This window comes from Oncorhynchus keta, chromosome 28 (assembly GCF_023373465.1).
Source record: "Oncorhynchus keta strain PuntledgeMale-10-30-2019 chromosome 28, Oket_V2, whole genome shotgun sequence".
In the NCBI taxonomy this organism is placed as follows: domain Eukaryota; kingdom Metazoa; phylum Chordata; class Actinopteri; order Salmoniformes; family Salmonidae; genus Oncorhynchus; species Oncorhynchus keta.
The window spans coordinates 28,849,428-28,868,701 of NC_068448.1; the positions used below are offsets into that span (position 1 = coordinate 28,849,428).

General features: G+C 42.9%; 1 protein-coding gene across 1 annotated transcript in view; it reads left to right on the forward strand.

Annotated features, from left to right (window-relative positions):
• Positions 1-244: 244 nt before the first annotated feature.
• Positions 245-19,274, forward strand: part of ctnnbip1 (catenin, beta interacting protein 1) — a 29,123-nt gene continuing 10,093 nt past the window's right edge. Inside the window, exons 1-3 of the mRNA XM_035740626.2 lie at positions 245-413; positions 11,050-11,164; positions 12,993-13,083. Of these exons, the coding sequence (XP_035596519.1) occupies positions 11,069-11,164; positions 12,993-13,083 (187 nt within the window). The 5' untranslated portion in view covers positions 245-413; positions 11,050-11,068. The remainder of the gene's footprint in view (positions 414-11,049; positions 11,165-12,992; positions 13,084-19,274) is intronic.

Sequence of the window (19,274 nt, forward strand, 5' to 3'; positions counted from 1 at the left end):
GCTTAGCTGCTGAACCCCCAACCAGCTGACATGAGCCACCTATATTTCCCTACATGACAGCTTGTCGCTATCTATCTTGCCATCCAGAATCACAACACACGGCCTTCTTCCCCATTGAAGCTTGCGCATAGTTTTCGTGACGTCAGCTAACCTGTCTATAAATTACTTAAATGTAAATAACAAAATAATGCATAAAAAAAGTCAGTCACAAAATTACATTTTGGGCGGACGGCTCCCCTAGTGGTCGCCTGGAACTAAAACAACAACGGGAGCCAGCTCCACCACGCAGCTCCAACTGGAGGGTTTACGCCAGATTCCCAACTGGAGGGATGTGACCCCGGAACAGGACGCCTTCGTGAAACAACACACCATTAAAATAAAACACAGAAGAAAGGAAAACTGGACCAGGAGGGGTAAGCTCAAATGTAAAATGTTCTGACGTCGGGTAATTCTCCTCCGAGTTTGGGGGACGTTGTATTGTTAGAAATATCGCATTTACTCCGTGGAATACTTACAATCGGCTAGCGGTACCTGGATGGAATTGCACCCCCCATAGCATAGGAACTTCATTCACAAGGCTTTTGTCTCGAGCCTAGTGCTGTTAGCATTATTTGGTGGCAAATGGAAGCTCTGTTGTTACAGACATATGTAAAGTTTGCACGTTAGTAAGTAGTGTGGGTTTCGTAATATATTTCGAATGCTTTCAGTCCTGGTTTGCATGAGGGGATTTGCAACGATCCACGAGTTCGTCAGTTAATAGCAACCGACCAAGCTATACTGGGAGACAGGAAACGGCGTTGAGTGATTGCTGGCTAGCTCGCTAACAAGCTACAATGTTACACTTGGTATGCTGCAACAGTAACAACCAAGTAACTAATAGCTAACTAACCAGTGTAGTGTTCGTTTTACACTCAATACCATGTGTACAAAACATTTACGTTATCCATATCAGGAAAATGGAACTTGGGAGTTTTCTGTGATTTCCTCTAGACATTTCTTATAGCCAAATATGATATTATATTGAGGAGATATATTCTATCAAATAAGCCTCATGTAGCAATTTAGCTATTACATTTTTTGTTGACTCACTTCGTGGTCTATTTTTCGTGGGCAGAGTAAACCCTCTTGCTTCGCCTCGTCTGTTGTAGCTTATTGTTTGAATGTTTCAACATTCCGGACGTAACAGTGATTTACGTTCTGATATCAAACAAGGGGTCTTGAATCGAACAAAAAATAGGGATGTGTTGGGTATGAGGTGTTATATTTGCCACATAATTCAAATAATAAAAGTTACTGACTTTAATGCTCAACCTACTTGTGTGTATATATACAGTCAACCCTATTGTTATAAATGAAATTGTCCTTTTTCAACTTTCCTACATTATTTTCAATAATATAATATCAAACAGTAATAATGTTTTGTTGGGGCATTTAAAAATAAAGCGCTCTACCTAGCTAGGCTACCTCTTCTACTTCTAAAACCTCATCACATTGACTTCTGTAGGCTATTTTAGTCTCTCTCCACACCCATGAGAGCATTGTGCTCAGCCTTGCAAGGTCTTATTTCCCCAACTGGCAGATGGCTGACAACACATTCAGCTGTGAAGCTGGCATATTGCCTGCAGTGGAGCATTGACGAGTGGGTGTGAGGGCAGGCTACGGACAGGGGCTTGAGATTCTCCTGGAAATGTGTGAACTTGGTTGAACCGTATGGCTCTCTTAGTCTGCACATTCCCCTGTGTGTCTGGGGTTTGGAACCAGATTAGGACCCTTGCCCTACCCTCCCTCTCAAACCTACCACCCCCTCTCATTATGCCAGGGAGGTGCTGTTATCAAGTACAAGTAGGGTACTCGTACATACAACACCAAACCTAGTGTAAAATGGACAGTGGACTCAGTCCACCACCATAAGGTGTTGGACTTGCTGAAAGAGGAGGATGATGCTTCGACCTAGTAGATTGTATGCAGCAGATGCCTTTTCAGTGTAACTGGGTGGTTGGTTCAAATTGTCCTGTTGCTGTCATTTCCCCCTAAAATGTCTTCTCAAATACTGGTAGTACTGGTAGCCCAGATCTTACCTTGGCAGTAATAGCCTATGCCATTCCTTTTGTAGAGCTGGCACTGATTTGCAGAAATTATTTTATTATTTATCTATATCATTGTTTAATAGGTGCCAGACATCTTTGTCTCTTTCAGATCTCACAGCCATGTCCCAGTGGGACCAGATTACTGCTGCCACTTCTGTCTCAATTCCTTAGATGTTGTGTAGAGCAAGAGGAAAAAGCTATGCATTGTATTTCGTAAAGCAGTGGTCCTACTTTGTCTCTGAAATTCTTTATTTGATGAAGACCAACTTGTGTGTATGTAGTATGTACTGACGTATGTGTAACTGATGCACAGACACTACATGTTGGTGTTTTTACATGTATGGAAATTGTAATGTTTTTTGTCTGTGATGTATTTTTTGTTATGTGTCAGTAAGACTAGCTGTCGCCATTGGCGTCTGCTAATAGGGAACTTAATAAATCAAATCAAAAAGCAATCATGGAAAAAGGGCAGGCACATTTTTACTCAGGTTAATTGACACAGTCACATTATTAGTCAAGTTGACACACAATATTTCTAGTTTGCTGCTGTTTGTAGGCCCTTCCACTTAGCTTTTCAACACAGACTTAGTCATAATGATATCATTTTGTAGAATTATATGAATTTAGTCCTCACATGGTGATAACAAGACATGACCTACTTATCAATCATATTTTCACAATCCAGTTCATCACCATTGTCTTCAAATACTGTGGCCATTGTTGCTGAACTGCAAATGTGAAGAGGTAGACTAGTCACAAAAGCAGCCTGCTGCAGATATACAGTAGCCTAGATCAGGGATGGGCAATTGGTGGCTCATGGGCCGCATGCGGCCCCCCTATTGTAGGCCGCAGACCAATTTCACCAAACAAATAAACAAAATGTATATAATTTTTTTGCGTGGAACTCAGTCGGGGTCTCAACTTACTGTTGAGAGTTAGAATACACAAGGTGCTATTTTGAAATTTGGTTGTGCATCAGCAGTCACTCAATCAGCATTTTTTTTTAGATTGGTAAGTTAGTCTAGGGGCCAACTATCTAAACTAGTAGCATGGTCGAGTTATCGACCGGGGTGGGGCCCACTGATCATTGGTTACTATATTAAGAATGGCACATTTTTCTCTCCGCCACATGGAAAAATGTGCAGAATTGCATGAAATTTACTTTAAAACTTATAATGTTCCTCTTCGCTTTCACGAGGGGGGCCACCCAAACATTTTTGCTCGCGGGTGGGGATGTGGGTGCGCAGACCCACCCCACTGCGGCCCCTCATGAAGAGTTCAGTTTTTTGTACCCCCCCACCCCCATCAAAGTTGCCCATCCCTGGCCTAGATGGAGCCCTCCACAGCCTGGCCTACATCGTATGACCCTCTCCAGTTGAGGTCCTTTTTCAAAACAAGTCTGCATTTTATAAAAGGAATTTCCTTGATGTGCTACTTAGGGCTTGTTTTCACAACCATAGAAGGGATTGTTACAGCAAGCAGGAGTTGGTGATCAAGTGCTGATTTTAAGATAACATTTTCATGAGAAGTTGTCTGATCAATTGGAATTGACCTGCAGCTCTGTTCACTTCCCAAATGGAAGAGAGGCCCATATGGCCTAGGCCCTATGTAAATGTGTTACTGGTCCATGCCTGGACCTGCTCGGCCGCAGAGAACGGCCTAGTAGTTGGCAATCAAGCTGCCAGTGTGCATACAGGACTTTTGTTTCTGACACATTGCTTATGAGATGGACTTAGGCCTAAGATAACTCAGAGAATGCAAGCTAAGCCATTTCTGCCCATCAACCCTGCCTACAACATGATTTGGTTTATAGAAGAAGTCCGAACTTCACTCAATGCCAATTCCCAAGTCAAATTCTATCGCTCCTATTTGGCTTCTTTCCCAGGCCCACTGTACAAGCATACTATTTCTGAACAATCAGACATTGTGAGTGACTTTAATAACAGGTTAAATGGACAGACATGATAAGTGGAAAGGGCTCCTATTTGTCATCATTGGGTTGGTGCACCGTGGAGGCCTGTGGCCTTCCTGACCCTGTCACATGCGAAGGCCTATCGTATTGCACACTAATCCCTGGCTGTGGTCCCTTCCCTGGCTGTGGTCCCTGGCAGCTAAGGGTTGAGTGTAAGGGGAGTAGACAGTGTCAGAAAGCTCCTGAGTAGCTGTGTTCTTGTCTCTCACACAAACTCAGTCAGGCATGCATGCAGAAGATGCTTGGTGGATAATCGCAAATGTATCTTGAAGCATTTCCTCTGTTTATGACGCATTTAGGCGGCTCTGCTTGTAGCGACTTATTTCAAATGTCACATCCCTGTTCTATAGACAGTCCAGACTTCAGATGGCACTGGATGTGTCCCAAATGGCACCCTATTCCCTACATAGTGCACTATGTAGGAAATAAGGTGCCATTTGAGATGCAACTACTGTTATTGTTGTTAGGATCCCTGATATTAAGCTGAGATTTAACAGAGCTGCCCAGTAAGTCTCAGACAGCTAGCCTCCTGGAGTGCCTGCCTGCTCCGTGCTGCAAAACATGGCAACACTGACAAGAGCCCAAACAGAGTCCGAGACCAGGATTCGTTTGGGCCTAAAGCAGCGTTTGATTGCGTCTGGCTGGGTTATTAACCCCGTTGCTCTGAGCACCCCTTGTGGATCAGTGTTCATTTACCACAGAATTAGCCTGTCCATTAAAGGGATGCATTCGGATTTTTGAAATTAGGCCCTTTATCTACTTCCCCCAGAGTCAGATGAACAGTCTATGGGTATCTGCTAGCAGAATTTTTTTTGTTGTTTTCTTAATGTTTGTGGTAAAAGCAAAGAATCCCATTTTAAAACAGCGCCATTGTTAGCTCATTTCAATGAAAACCAACTGCATATTTTAATAATATACTGAACAACGATATATACACATGTAAAGTGTTGGTCCCATGTTTCATAAACTGACATTTCCCATATGATTTTGTGCACAAATTGATTTACATCCCTGTTAGTGAACATTTTTCCTTTGCCAAGATAATCCACCCACCTGACGCATGTAGCACATCAATAAGCTTATTTAAACAGCATGCTCATTACACAGGTGCACCTTGAGCTGGGGACAAAGGGCTACTCTAAAATGTGCAGTTTTGTCACAACACAATGCCACCGATGTCTCACTTCAAATGTCACATCCCTGTTCTATAGGGTAAATAGCGGGTAGATAGCAGACAGAGTGTATGGTGTCGTGTGGGCGAGCGGTGTGCTATTGCCAACGTTGTGAACAGAGTGCCCCATGGTGGGGTTATGGTATGGGCAGGCATAAGCTACGGATAACGAACACAATTACATTTTATCGATGGCAATTTGAAGGCATAGAGATATCATGATTTCATCGCCTCATGTTTCATCATGATAATGCATGGCCTCATGTTGCAAGGATCTGTACACAGTTCTAGAAAATGGCCCAGTTCTTCAATGGCCTGCGTACTCACCAGACATGTCACCCATTGAGCATGTTTGGGATACTCTGGATTGACGTGTACAACCACGTGTTCCAGTTTCCGCCAATAACCAGCAACTTCGCACAGCCTTTGAAGAGGAGTGGGACAACATTCCACAGGCCACAATCAACAGCCAGATCAACTCAATGCTAAGGAGATGTCGCACTACATGAGACAAATGGTGGTTACACCAGACTGGTTTTCTGATCCACGCCCTTACCTGCTCTGTGACCAACGGATGCATATCTGTATTCCCAGTCATGTGAAATCCATAGATTAGGGCCTAATGCATTTATTTAAATGTTCTCTTTTCCATATATGAACTGTAAATTAGAAATAGTAGTTACATAATGAATGTTTGTTTTATATTACCTCGTTTTGTGCCTGCCAGTTTGCTGTAGGCTACACCGCTAGCAGCTTGCTAGCTAGCTAAAAACAGCAAAAGAGCTAGCCTTTTAGCTTCCCACATCTCCCCAATGTACAATGATCAGATTTATAATTAAATGTACCCTGGCCAATATTCTTTACTTGCCAGTGTAACCTACAACTTTATCCCAGTTTAATGTGCACAATGTCATGTTTTGGTCATGGAGAAAAAGCATATCTCGCAGCTGCTTTTACCAATAGCCTTCACTAGTTATTACTTTTAAACAAAATGCATTTTGGGGGAGATTCTAATAAGTTAAATAAATGTAAAAATAAAAAAGTAGTCTACTTTAAAGCATAGCCTATAGATCAGATCAAGGAACCAGTTAACATTAACGTATTAAAACATTACTATAGCAATGGGGTTTGTTCAGTAGGCTATATGCCCAATACATTATCATCACATTGGCTTTGCTTGAATTACAATGCATTGTTCTTCTCAGACCTCTATTTAAAAATGTTAATTTCAAAAAGTGAGGTAGGCTATATGGTTACACCGGTAATAGATCAGTTGTTGTATTACTTGAGGCACAGCTGAGTGATCATACATTTAAATAACTAGAATTTATATATATTTTTTCTGGACTGATGCCTGCATCTGATGGTCTGTCTCCGTGGAAGGCGAGAACAGCAGACTGAGGGTCCACTTCTCAGCATCCCTCCACTCTACCTTTCCTCCATTGTCTTCCAGCTGACGGCGTAACTCGAGTCGCACCTCATTATTTCTGCCTCATGCCAAAAGTCCCAAGCCGCCAATAATAACAACGTAAGCCTATCAATACACTTTCGTACTCATTCATTGTAGCTGCAGTGCTGGTTGTAGCACAAGTGGAAGTAGGGAGAACATGTATTTTATGGCTTATAAAAGTGTTGATAGTGCTGAGTAAACTTATGAACTCACTCAATCAGCAAATCTTTATTGTATTTGTTGACAGTCTCTAGTTATGGTTTTGAAATCTCACAGACCCTCTCAACGTAGACTTTTATCGGAAGCCATTCTTGTGATTATTGTGATTTTGCTATTGTAAATGTTTGTAGGCTTATGTAGCCAAATTGTATCTATGATCGTACGCTATCCATTTATGTTTTTTGTATGCTATTTTAACATATGACAATTAACTAATGATATCAGGCCACACCTGGCCATGATTAGACACCTGTGTGTGTCTTTTGACACTATATAAATGAGTCACACCGCAGTGTTTGTCATTATACCCTGATGAAGACAACTTGTCTGTCGACATGTTGGACATTGCATTTTTGCATCTGAGCTTCTAGTGTGTGCGGCTCTCCTTTATTTTTTTTAAAAGATCCAGACAATTACAGATTATAAAGGGAACGACAGCCATGTCGCGGTCACCATAGTCTTGCTTCCGGACGAACTAAACACCCTCTTCGCTCGCTTCGAGGGAGAAAAAAACATGAATCTGCCGATGTGGGTCCCGGACGCTCATGCTTCGTGGCTGAAGTGAGTAAGTAATTTAAGCGTGTTAACCCTCGCAAGGTTGCTGGCTCAGACAGCATGTGCAAACCAGCTGACTGGAGTGGTTACAGACATATTCAATCTCTCCGTATCCCAATTGCTTCAAGATTTCCACCATTGTTGCTGTACCAAAGAAACCGGAGGTAACTGAACTAAATGACTATCGCCCCGTAGAACTCACTTCTGTCATCATGAAGTGCTTTTTTAAGGCTAGTTAAGGACAATATCACCTCCACCTTACCTGACACCCTTGACCCACTACAATAAATATATCGCCCCAGATCAACGGACGACGCAATCGCCATTGCACTGCACACTACCCTATTCCATCTGGAGAAGAGAAATACGTATGTAAGAATGCTCTGACTACAGCTCAGCCTTCAACACCATAGTGCCCTCAAGCTCCCTGTGTAACTGGGTCTTGGACCTCTTGAAGGGCCACCCCCATGTGGTGAAAGTAAGCAACAAAAAGACCTCCGCCACACTGATCCTCAACACGGGCCCCATAGGGGTGCGTACTTAGCCCCTTCCTGTACTCCCTGTTCTCCCATGACTGTGTGGCCACGTACGTCTTCAACTCAATCATCAAGTTTGCTGACGACACAACAGTGGTAGGCCTGATTATCAACAACAATGAGACAGCCTACAGGGAGGAGGTGAGAGCCCTGGCGGGGTGGAGCCAGGAAAATAATCTCAACGTCAACATAACAAAAGAGCTGATTGTGGACTACAGGACACAGCAGAGAGAACACGCCCCCATCCACATCGACGGGGCCGCAGTGGAGAGGGTCAAAAGCTTCAGGTTCCTCAGCGTGCACATCACTGACTTCCTGAAATGGTCCTTTCACACAGACAGCGTAGAACAGTTCCTTTTCAACCTCAGTCTGAAAAAAATTGGTTTGGCCCCCAAGACCCTCACAAGCTTCTACCGATGCACTTATGTGAGAATCCTGTCAGTCTATCACCGCCTGGTATGCCAACTGCACTGCCCGCAACCACAAGGCTCTCCAGAGGGTGGTGCAGTCAGCCCACTCTCTGCCCTCCAGGACATCTACAGCGTCCAGTGTCACAGGAAGGCCATCAAGGACCTCAGCCACCCGACCATCTAGAAGTCAGTGACTGTACAGGTTTTAACTAGGCAAGTCAGTTACAAATTCTTATTTTCAATGACGTCCTAGGAACAGTGGGTTAGCTGCCCTGTTCAGGGGCAGAACGACAGATTTTTACCTTGTCAGCCCGTGGATTCGGTCTTGCAACCTGTCGGTTACTTGTCCAATGCTCTAAACACTAGGCTACCTGCCGTCCGCTACATTGAATATGCATCAAAGCTGGGACCAAGAGACTGAGAAGCAGATTTTATCTCCAGGCCATCAGACTGTTAAGTCACCACTAACCGACCTCCTCCCAGTACCTTGCCCTAAACCTTAGTCACTGATCTATCCGGCTACCACCCGGTTCTCTACCCTGCACCATAGACTACTGCCCTGTGTATACAAAGTCATTGAACACTGGTCAGTAATAATGTTTACATACTATTTCACCCACTTCATATGTACACTGAACAAAAATATACATGCAACATATAAAGTGTTGGTCCCATGTTTCATGAGTCAAAAAAACAGATCCCCAACATACACTGAAAGCTTATTTCCCCCCTGCAATAATTGCTCAAATTTGTTTACACCCCTGTTTGTGAGCATTTCTCATTTGCTACGATAATCCATCTGCCTGACAGGTGTAGCATATCAAGCTGAGGAGTATTTCTGTCTGTAATAAAGCCCCTGCCCAGTCATGTGAAATCCATAGATTAGGGCCTAATTTATTTATTTAAATTGACTGATTTCCTTGTTAACTGTAACTCAGTAAGTTTTTTGAAATTGTTGCATTTATATTTTTGTTCAGTGTATATACTGTATTCGATTCATGGCTCATCATATATAACTTGTTTATTTTTCTGAATTATGTATGGGTTGTTTTTTTGCTAGGTATTACTGCACTGTTGGAGCTATTGTATATAACATATGCGTATGCGACCAATAAACTTTGATTTGACATTGCTGTCTGTGTTTTTATCATGCATTGCGCGTCGTCGGCTGTTAGGCCTCTGCCTTCCCAGAGTTCTGGCTGACCCATTTGTGGGGGGGGGGGGGGGACAAGGGAGGAACATTTGATCAAAAGTGTCACCAATAAGGCTCTGAGCTACCATCCCAACCCCATTTTTCCCAAACGTGTACATCTTTAATGTTCTTCTCACTTTGAGTCCTGTAAAAAGCAGGCCCTCTGTCTATCCATCTCTCTCTGTCAATATGAAGAGCTTCTATTGAAACCTTTTGTTTATGTTGCACTGCATCATAGATATCTTGGGGTTTTAGTGTGTAGGTCGCCTAGTGGTTAGAGCGTTGGGCCAGTAACCGAAAGGTTGCTAGATCGAATCCCCGAGCTTATAATGTAAAAATCTGTCATTCTGCCCCTGAACAAGGCAGTTAACCCACTGCCGGCATTAATTTTTTATTTCTGTAGGCCTTTTGCTTGCTTGCAGCATGCAGCTAAGAGAGTATAAAATAAACCCACCGTGTAGAAATGATCCACATACAACTAAGGTTAGGTGACCAATGTTTTTTTTTGTTGCCAATGTCTGTCTGTCCCCCTTAATGACACCCCAGCTAACGGCAGCCGCATCATCCTTCTAAAAAAGGGGGCTGATCCAGCTTTTCGATTAAATCAGCCTGTCAACATGTGTTAGCAGCCCTTTGTATAGGAAGAGGCCCAACAAATGTGAAAGAAACCCTATCAGACTCGGTGTCTCCCATAGGATTCTCCTGTGATACCCAGCCCCAGGGAATTTATTTGTAAAGGATTAATCTTTCTCTTCTTGGTTATCCAACTTTTTACTTTCCTTTTCAGTATTCCACTTTGTAGAAAACAGCTTTAGGCTTTTTTGGGAAAATATGGAAATATTTATTGGTGCACCACGAGAAAGAAATCAAATTCGACAACAAATCTTGTGATCGGCAGCAGCCTGTCACAAAGGAACCTATCCCTTCTGTCATTTGCATTAGCAATGGAAGGGCTTTTTATCGCCTCTGTTCCCTTCCCATCTCTCCGCAGATTGACTGTGAAAATAGGTCATTAGTAACAGAGGGAGAGATGGAGGGAGCAAGCAGGGGCGAGAAAGGGAGCTCTGTGAAAACTCCCATGCAATATTAATGAGCGCTGTTTCTACTGTGATGTACCAACCTGCACTGACTTAGTATGCATCCCTAAATGGAACCCTATTCCCTACATAGTGCACTGTATGAAGGGCATAGTGTCAGTTGGGATTCAGCGTTAGCCCATGATGGGCCTCAACATTCAGCATCATCATTGACCCGCTCTCAGTGGTTTTAAATAGGGGGGTCGGCATTACAACTCCTTGAATTAACTACTCCTTCTAGTTTGCAGCTTTCTAAGAAAACACTATTAAGTGAGTTTACATTACTCTATTTATACTTGGGATATTGCTTTTCAACAGGAAAGTTAAGAAAAATAGCTGGAGGATGCCTTTCACTTTCTAAAAATGTCCTTTGTGTCTCAGAGCTACAGGAGCAGGGGGGATGAACCGTGAGGAGGCCCCAGGGAAGTCTCCTGAAGAGATGTACGTCCAGCAAAAGGTGCGGGTCCTGCTCATGCTGAAGAAGATGGGATCAAATGTACGTATACCCATATATTGTATTAGTAGCATAGATATTTGGTGCATTATCAATTTCAAAGCTCTTGTGGTTATAAATAATTGATTCATTCTTATGTGCGGCGTCACTACAGTCTGGGGTTTGATCTCAGGCTGTGTCATTACCGGCCGTGACCGGGAGTCCCTTAGGGCGGCGTACAATCGACCCAGCGTCACCCGGGCCAGGGGAGGGTTTGGCCGGGGGAGCTTTACTTGGCTCATCACGCTCTAGCGACTTCTTGTGGCAGGCCGGGCGCCTGCAGGATGACTTTGGTCAGGCGGTGTTTCCTCCGACACATTGGTGCAGGTGGCTTCCAGGTTAAGCGAGTGGGTGTAAAGAAGCGAGTTTAGGCGGCTCATGTTTCGGAGGATGCATGACTCTACTAGAGGTCGGCCGATTATGATTTTTCAACGCCGATGCCGATTATTGGAGGACCAAAAAAGCCGATGCCGATTAATCGGTCAATTTTTATTTATTTGTAATAATGACAATTACAACAATACTGAATTAACATTTATTTTAGCTTAATATAATACATCAATAAAATAAATTTAGCCTCAAGTAAATAATGAAACATGTTCAATTTGGTTTAAATAATGCAAAAACAAAGTGTTGGAGAAGAAAGTAAAAGTGAAATATGTGCCATGTAAGAAAGCTAACGTTTCAGTTCCTTGCTCAGAACATGAGAACATATGAAAGCTGGTGGTTCCTTTTAACATGAGTCTTAAATATTCCCAGGTAAGAAAATTTAGGTTGTAGGTATTATAGGACTATTTCCCTCTATACCATTTGTATTTCATTAACCTTTGACTATTGGATGTTCTTATAGGCACTTTAGTATTGCCAGTGTAACAGTATAGCTTCCATCCCTCTCCTCGCTCCTCCCTGGGCTCGAACCAGCAACACAACGACAACAGCCACCATCGAAGCAGCGTTACCCATGCTCTGAGCCTTCTAGTAGTTGTTCCCCTTGCTCTGCATTGGTAACGCTGCTTTGATGGTGGCTGTTGTCGTTGTGTTGCTGGTTCGAGCCCAGGGAGGAGCTAGCTAGCCATTTCACTTCGGTTACACCAGCCTCATCTCGGGAGTTGATAGGCTTGAAGTCATAAACAGTGCAATGCTTGACACACATGCTGTTTGAATGAATGTTTACGCACCTGCTTCTGCCTACCACCGCTCAGTCAGATACTTGTATGCTCAGTCAGATTATATGCAACGCAGGACACGCTAGATAATATCTAATAATATCATCAACCATGTGTAGTTAACTCGTAATTATGATTGTTTTTTATAAGATAAGTTTAATGCTAGCTAGCAACTTACCTTGGCTTACTGCATTCACGTAACAGGCAGTCTCCTTGTGGAGTGCAACGAGAGAGGGGCAGATTGTTATTGCGTTTGATTAGTTAACTGTAAGGTTGCAAGATTGGATCCCCCGAGCTGACATGGTGAAAATCTGTCGTTCTGCCCCTGAACAAGGCAGTTAATCCACCGTTCCTTCGCCGTCATTGAAAATAAGAATGTGTTCTTTAACTGACTTGCGTAGTTAAATAAAGGTATAAAAAAATATATTTTTAAAAAACGGCAAATCGACGTCCAAAAATACCCATTTCCAATTGTTCTGAAAACTTGAAATCGGCCCCAATTAATTGGCCATTCCGATTAATCGGTCGACCTCTAGACACTACCTTTTTCTCTCCCGAGCCCGTTGGGGAATTGCAGCAATGAGAAAAGATTGGGGAGAAAAGGGGGGTTAAAACATTATATATATATATTTTTTTTAATACGTTATTAATTAATTGTTTCTCAGCTGACGCCGAGTGAGGAGGCGTTTCTACGGAATTACGCAGGCGTGGTCAACGCTCAGATGAGCCAGCTACCACAGCACAACATAGACCAGGGTAAGGGCCACACCCATACACACAGCAGATAGAAAAGCATTATGTAGAACAGATTTTATTGTCTGTCACGTGGAACTGGAATTTCTGTTTGGTTAAATTTGTATCTGCATTGTTGTAAACGTTTCACCTTAGTGAACACACCCGTGTGCTCTGGTCTACCAACCCTGATGGATTACTCACCAGACCAACAGGCTGTCTGGGTGGAGCTGTCAGTGACTAAGAGGTGTCATTATTCCCTGCCAAGCATGCATTTGGGGAAATTGTTTGTAGACACTTAATTGATGAAATAAAGTAATATACACTGTACATGAGTTGCTCAGCAAGGCACAAGACGTTATGGAGCCTCTCTCGCTCTTGCCGATACACACATCAACACAAGAGGGCGCCAAGTCAATAGAAATAAGGACTTGGTTGGTTGATGGATGTCACTGCCTGCTGGTGCCTGTACTTCAAGGAGCAAACAAATGCATTGATGAGGTCCTCTTGATTCGACCAGACTTATCAGTTGCCTTCCAGGCTGAATCCCAAAACGGCTGTGACTGGAGCCTTGAAAGCCCTTGCTGTCCTTCTTCCGTGACCCTGCTGGGTCTTGGACCTAGTTTATCCACATATTTTATTATTGCCTCAGACCAGCAGTGGCAACCAGAGAAAATTGCCTGTGACACCGTACCTGAAATAATAGAATCTTATCTCCCTCTGTCTGGGTGGTTGCTGTTTGCTGGATCTCCTTCCACCTGACAAATGTGCCATATCAAGAAGCTGATTAAACAGCATGGTCATTACACAGGTGATCTTATGGACTGGACTATTGTGAAAGATAAGCTGGTTTATATGATGTATTGGGAAGCAGCATTGTACTAGACCAGTGGTATTCAAAGTCTAGGTCAACTGCAGTGGTGTTGCCAAAATTAAACAAATATATACACTGAGTGCACAAAACATTAGACACACCTGCTCTTTCCATGACAAACTGACCAGATGAATCCAGGTGAAAGCTATGATCCCTTATTGATGAAGAGGAGGAGATGGGTTAAATAAGTATTTTTAAGCCTTGAGATGTGGATTGTGTATTTGTTGCACTGAGGGTGAATGGGTAAGACAAAAGATTTAGGTATGGTGGTAGGTGCCAGGTGCACCGGTTTGGGTGTGTCAAGAACTGCAACGCTGCTGGATTTTTTTTAATGCTGAATCAAATCAAATTTATTTATATAGCATTTCGTACATCAGCTGATATCTCAAAGTGCTGTACAGAAACCCAGCCTCAAACCCCAAACAGCAAGCAATACAGGTGTTGAAGCACATTGGCTAGGAAAAACTCCCTAGAAAGGCCAAAACCTAGGAAGAAACCTAGAGAGGAACCAGGCTATGAGGGGTGGCCAGTCCTCTTCTGGGTGTGCCGGGTGGAGATTATAACAGAACATGGCCAAGATGTTCAAATGTTCATAAATGGCCAGCATGGTCAAATAATAGGCCTGGGACAGGTAGCACGTCCATTGAACAGGTCAGGATTCCATAGCCGCAGGCAGAACAGTTGAAACTGGAGCAGGAGCATGGCCAGGTGGACTGGGGACAGCAAGGAGTCATCATGCCAGGTAGTCCTGAGGCATGGTCCTAGGGCTAGGAGAGAGAGAGAAGGAGAGAATTAGAGAGAGCATACTTAAACTCACACAGGACACCGGATAAGACAAGTTCTCCAGATATAACAAACGGACCCTAGCCCCCCCGATACATAAACTACTGCAGCATAAATACTGGAGGCTGAGACAGGAGGGGTCAGGAGACACTGTGGCCCCATCCGATGATACCCCCGGACAGTTTCCTGTGTGTATCAAGAATGGTTCACCACCCAAAGGCCATCCAGCCAACTTGACACAACTGTGGAAAGCATTGGAGTCAAGATGGGCCAACATCACTCAACATGAATATAAAAGCAACATGCAAAGTGTTGTTTTCATGAAAAATACATTTGAAAAAATCCCAGAAATTTTAAATATGCAGAAAAAGCTTATTTCTCTCAACATTTGTACCCACATTTCTTTACATCCCTGTTAGTGAGCGTTTCTCCTTCCACCTGACAAATGTGCCATATCAAGAAGCTGATTAAACAGCATGGTCATTACACAGGTGCACATTGTGCAGGGGACAATAAAAGGCCACTCTAAAATGCGCAGTTTTGACACACAACATAATGTTACAGATGTCTCATGTTTTGAGGGAGTGTGCAATTGTCATGCTGACTGCAGGAATGGCCATCAGAGCTGTTGCCAGATAATTGAATGTTAATTTCTCTACCAAAAGCTGCCTCTTTTGTCATTTTAGATAATTTGTCAGGACCTCCACATCCGGCTTCTTCACCTGCAGGATCGTCTGACTGTAATAAAGCCCTTTTAAGGGGAAAAACTTGTTCTGATTGGCTGGGCCTGGCTGCCAAGTAGATGAGCCTGTGCCCTCCAAGGCCCACCCATGGCTGCACCCCTGCCCAGTCATGTGAAATCCATAGGTTAGGGCCTAATTTATTTATTTCAACTGACTTTGCCTTTCAACAGCTTGGAAAATTCCAGAAAATTGTCATGGCTTTAGAAGCTTCTGATAGGCTAATTGACATCATTTGAGTCAATTGGAGGTGTACCTGTGGATGTATTTCATAGCCTACCTTCAAACTCAGTGCGTCTTTGCTTGACATCATGGGAAAATCAAAAGAAATCAGCCAAGACCTCAGAAAAAATATTGTAGACCTCCACAAGTCTGGTTCATCCTTGGGAGCAATTTCCAAATGCCTGAAGGTACCACGTTTATCTGTACAAACAATAGTACCCAAGTATAAACACCATGGGACCACACATCTGTCATACCACTCAGGAAGGAGACGCGTTCTGTCTCCTAGAGATGATGGTGCGAAAAGTGCAAATCCGTCCCAGAACAACAGCAAAGGACCTTGTGAAGATGCTGGAGGAAACGGGTACAAACGTATCTATATCCGCAGTAAAAACGACATAACCTGAAAGGCCGCTCGATAAGGACGAAGCCACTGCTCCAAAACCACCATAAAAAGCCAGACGACGGTTTGCAACTGCACATGGCGACAAAGATCGTTCTTTTTGGAGAAATGTCCTCTGGTCTGATGAAACAAAAATATAACTGTTTGGCCGGAATGACCATCGTTATGTTTGGAGGAAAAAGGGGGAGGCTTGCAAGCCAAAGAACACCATCCCAAATGTGAAGCATGGGGGAGGCAGCATCATGTTGTGGGGGTGCTTTGCTGCAGGAGGGACTGCTGCACTTCACAAAATAGATGGCTTCATGAGGTAGGAAAATGATGTGGATATATTGAAGCAACATCTCAAGACATTTGTGAGAAGAACTGAAAAAGCGTGCGCGAGCAAGGAGGCGTACAATCCTGAGTCAGTTACACCAGCTCTGTCAGGAGGAATTCACCCAACGTATTGTGGGAAGCTTGTGGAAGGCTACCCAAAACATTTGACCCAATGTTAGACAATTTTAAGGCAATGCTACCAAATACTAATTGAGTGTATGCAAACTTCTGACCCACTGTGAATGTGATGAAAGAAATAAAAGCTGAAATAAATAATTCTCTCTACTATTATTCTGACATTTCACATTCTTAAAATAAAGTGGTGATCCTAACAGACCTAAGACAGGGACTTTTACTATAATTAAATGTCAGGAATTGTGAAAAACTTGATTTTAACAGTATTTAGTCAGCCACTAATTGTGCAAGTTCTCCCACTTAAAAAGATGAGAGGCCTGTAAGTTTCATCATAGGTACACTTCAACTATGACAGACAAAATGAGAAAAAAAATCCAGAAAATCACATTGTAGGATTTTCTAATGAATTTATTTGCAAATGATGGTGGAAAACAAGTATTTAATGAATTTATTTATGTATAATGTGATTATATATATATATTTTTTTTTTTAGATTGGGGACTCAATAGGCCTATGTATGGAGCCTTACTGTACAATATGTCCCTTTTTGCCCTTGAATTTACAGCTTGCAGAGCTCAATCTGGGAGCCGTACTGTGTCCACAATGCACTCTTCGTTCAGGGAAGAGCCAAGCCTCATCAATTATACACTAGCATGACTTGTCAAAGGTGCACACAAGACAAATATTTAGGTTATGTCCCAAATGGCACCCTATTCCCTACAGTGCACTACTTTTGACCAGGGCCCATAGTGTTCTGGTGATAAATAGTGCACTATGAAGGGAATAGGACGCCATTTGGAATTCAGAGTTTGTTAATTGGCAGTGTGCCACCCACTCAGTATGATAAATTATTAGTAATTTAGAAGTTGTTTTAAGGACTGGGATAAGGAAGAGCGGCGATAACAACTAAGAATAGTGGCTTAATCACTTTTAACGAATATCCCCCAGAGCCCAAAGATCACACTAGATAAATGCTACAGTGCTACAAGGCTGCTTTCATGTGTGGTGGCTCCAATATATCATTTTAAGAAGGAAGTCCAGAGTTGTATGGACAAATGTAATTAAGCACCCAATCGTTCCTCAAAAGGGAAAATCTTGTTGCTATCAATACCTAGGAGAGCCAGGGTAAGGAAACCAACATGTACTTTGGGTGAACTATTCCTTTAACTAGTAGATGGTTGCACTTTGTAAAAGCTATTTTCCTCCAGCACTGCTGATGCTTTGTGAAGGTTCTGCTATGTCATAACTGTCCTACCAAGCTGTTGACCTACTTACCAATAGAGTACAATACAGAGATGGGCTATATGTGACAGCATCTCCAAGAGGGAGGTTGTTTCTGTCTGCCTCACCACCCAGTCAGTTCAGGCCAAAGCCCCACTGGGACCCATTATTACTTTGGTAGATGAGTAGCAGAGAATGTCCTTGTACATTAACGGTGTAGAGGTTTTGTACAGGTTAAGGAGGGATGGCTATATAATTTTTGGCAAAAAAATTAAACATCTGACTTCAAATATTATTTCTTGGCATGCTTGGTTTGGTGGACGAGTGCCATTTTATATATACGGTACATCTTGCAGCTATCTTCATTTCATCCCACCTCATGTAGGCCTAAATAGCTACAGTACTTACTAGGTTACCATAAGAATGAGGCCTATATAGCTACAGTACTTACTAGGTTACCATAAGAATGAGACCTATATAGCTACAGTACTTACTAGGTTACCATAAGAATGATGGATAATCCATTATCCTAGATTTCTCTGTACCAATGGGCTAATGTAAAACTGCATAGGACTACATACAACTAGATTACTTGTAGAGGTCAGGTAGACTTCATCCAAAGAGCCAAAGGTGTCTTTCTGACTGCATAGTGAAACCGAATCCGTCTGCCCAGCTACTAAAAGCTGAAAAGGGATGAGGTCCTTGGTGCTGAATCCTGCTGACTGCAGGGGGTTTGGTATGAACTCTCAGGGGTGAGTCTAGGACTGTCCTGCAGTGACGGTGTCATATGTCAGTCATGGATTTATTGATCCAAAGAGAGCTCGGAAAGTACAGTTAGACTCCAGAGGATGTAATGGAGACCTTTGAGGCAAATTAGCATCAAAACATTTTGTGAATTATTAGCATTTAGTGCTGTAGTTTGCTGTTGTAGGTACATCATATTGTGGGTTTGGTGATACAAAGGGGTATTGGTAGGAAAATGTTCCTCCTTGGTCCTTCTTTATAAAGAGAGCCTGTAGACCGCTTTGTGTTCACCATGAAACACTTTTTCTGTTTGGATATTGTGTGATTTTTATATTGACGACTGGTCTTCATCTTACCACCCCAAGCAGTTGGATCATGAACAAGATGCACTATTCGGTTTTTATACAACTACAGATTCCAGATTCAGCATAGATTGAGATTGGTGTCGCGCAGTTAAGTGTTTCTCCCAAAGACTGAAATGGTTCTGCTGCTGGCGTTAATGAGAACGGCATAAAGGAAAGCAAGTTTTGAACAGGCAACAGTGAACTGTTTGTGAATGAATGCCAGCGGCAGCAGAATAGGACTCTGTCACAGAGTGAGGCCTCTGTTTGCCTGATAGTCTATGCTCCCCCCTTGCTCTTTCTCGCTCCCTCTCCCTCTCTCTCTCTGTCCCCTCATCCTTTGATGTGCATCAAGCAAGCTTATATGTGAGAATTTTCTAGACAAGTGCACTGGAATGCAGTTGTGAGTGTCTCGGGGATCGTAATGCTTTTCACTC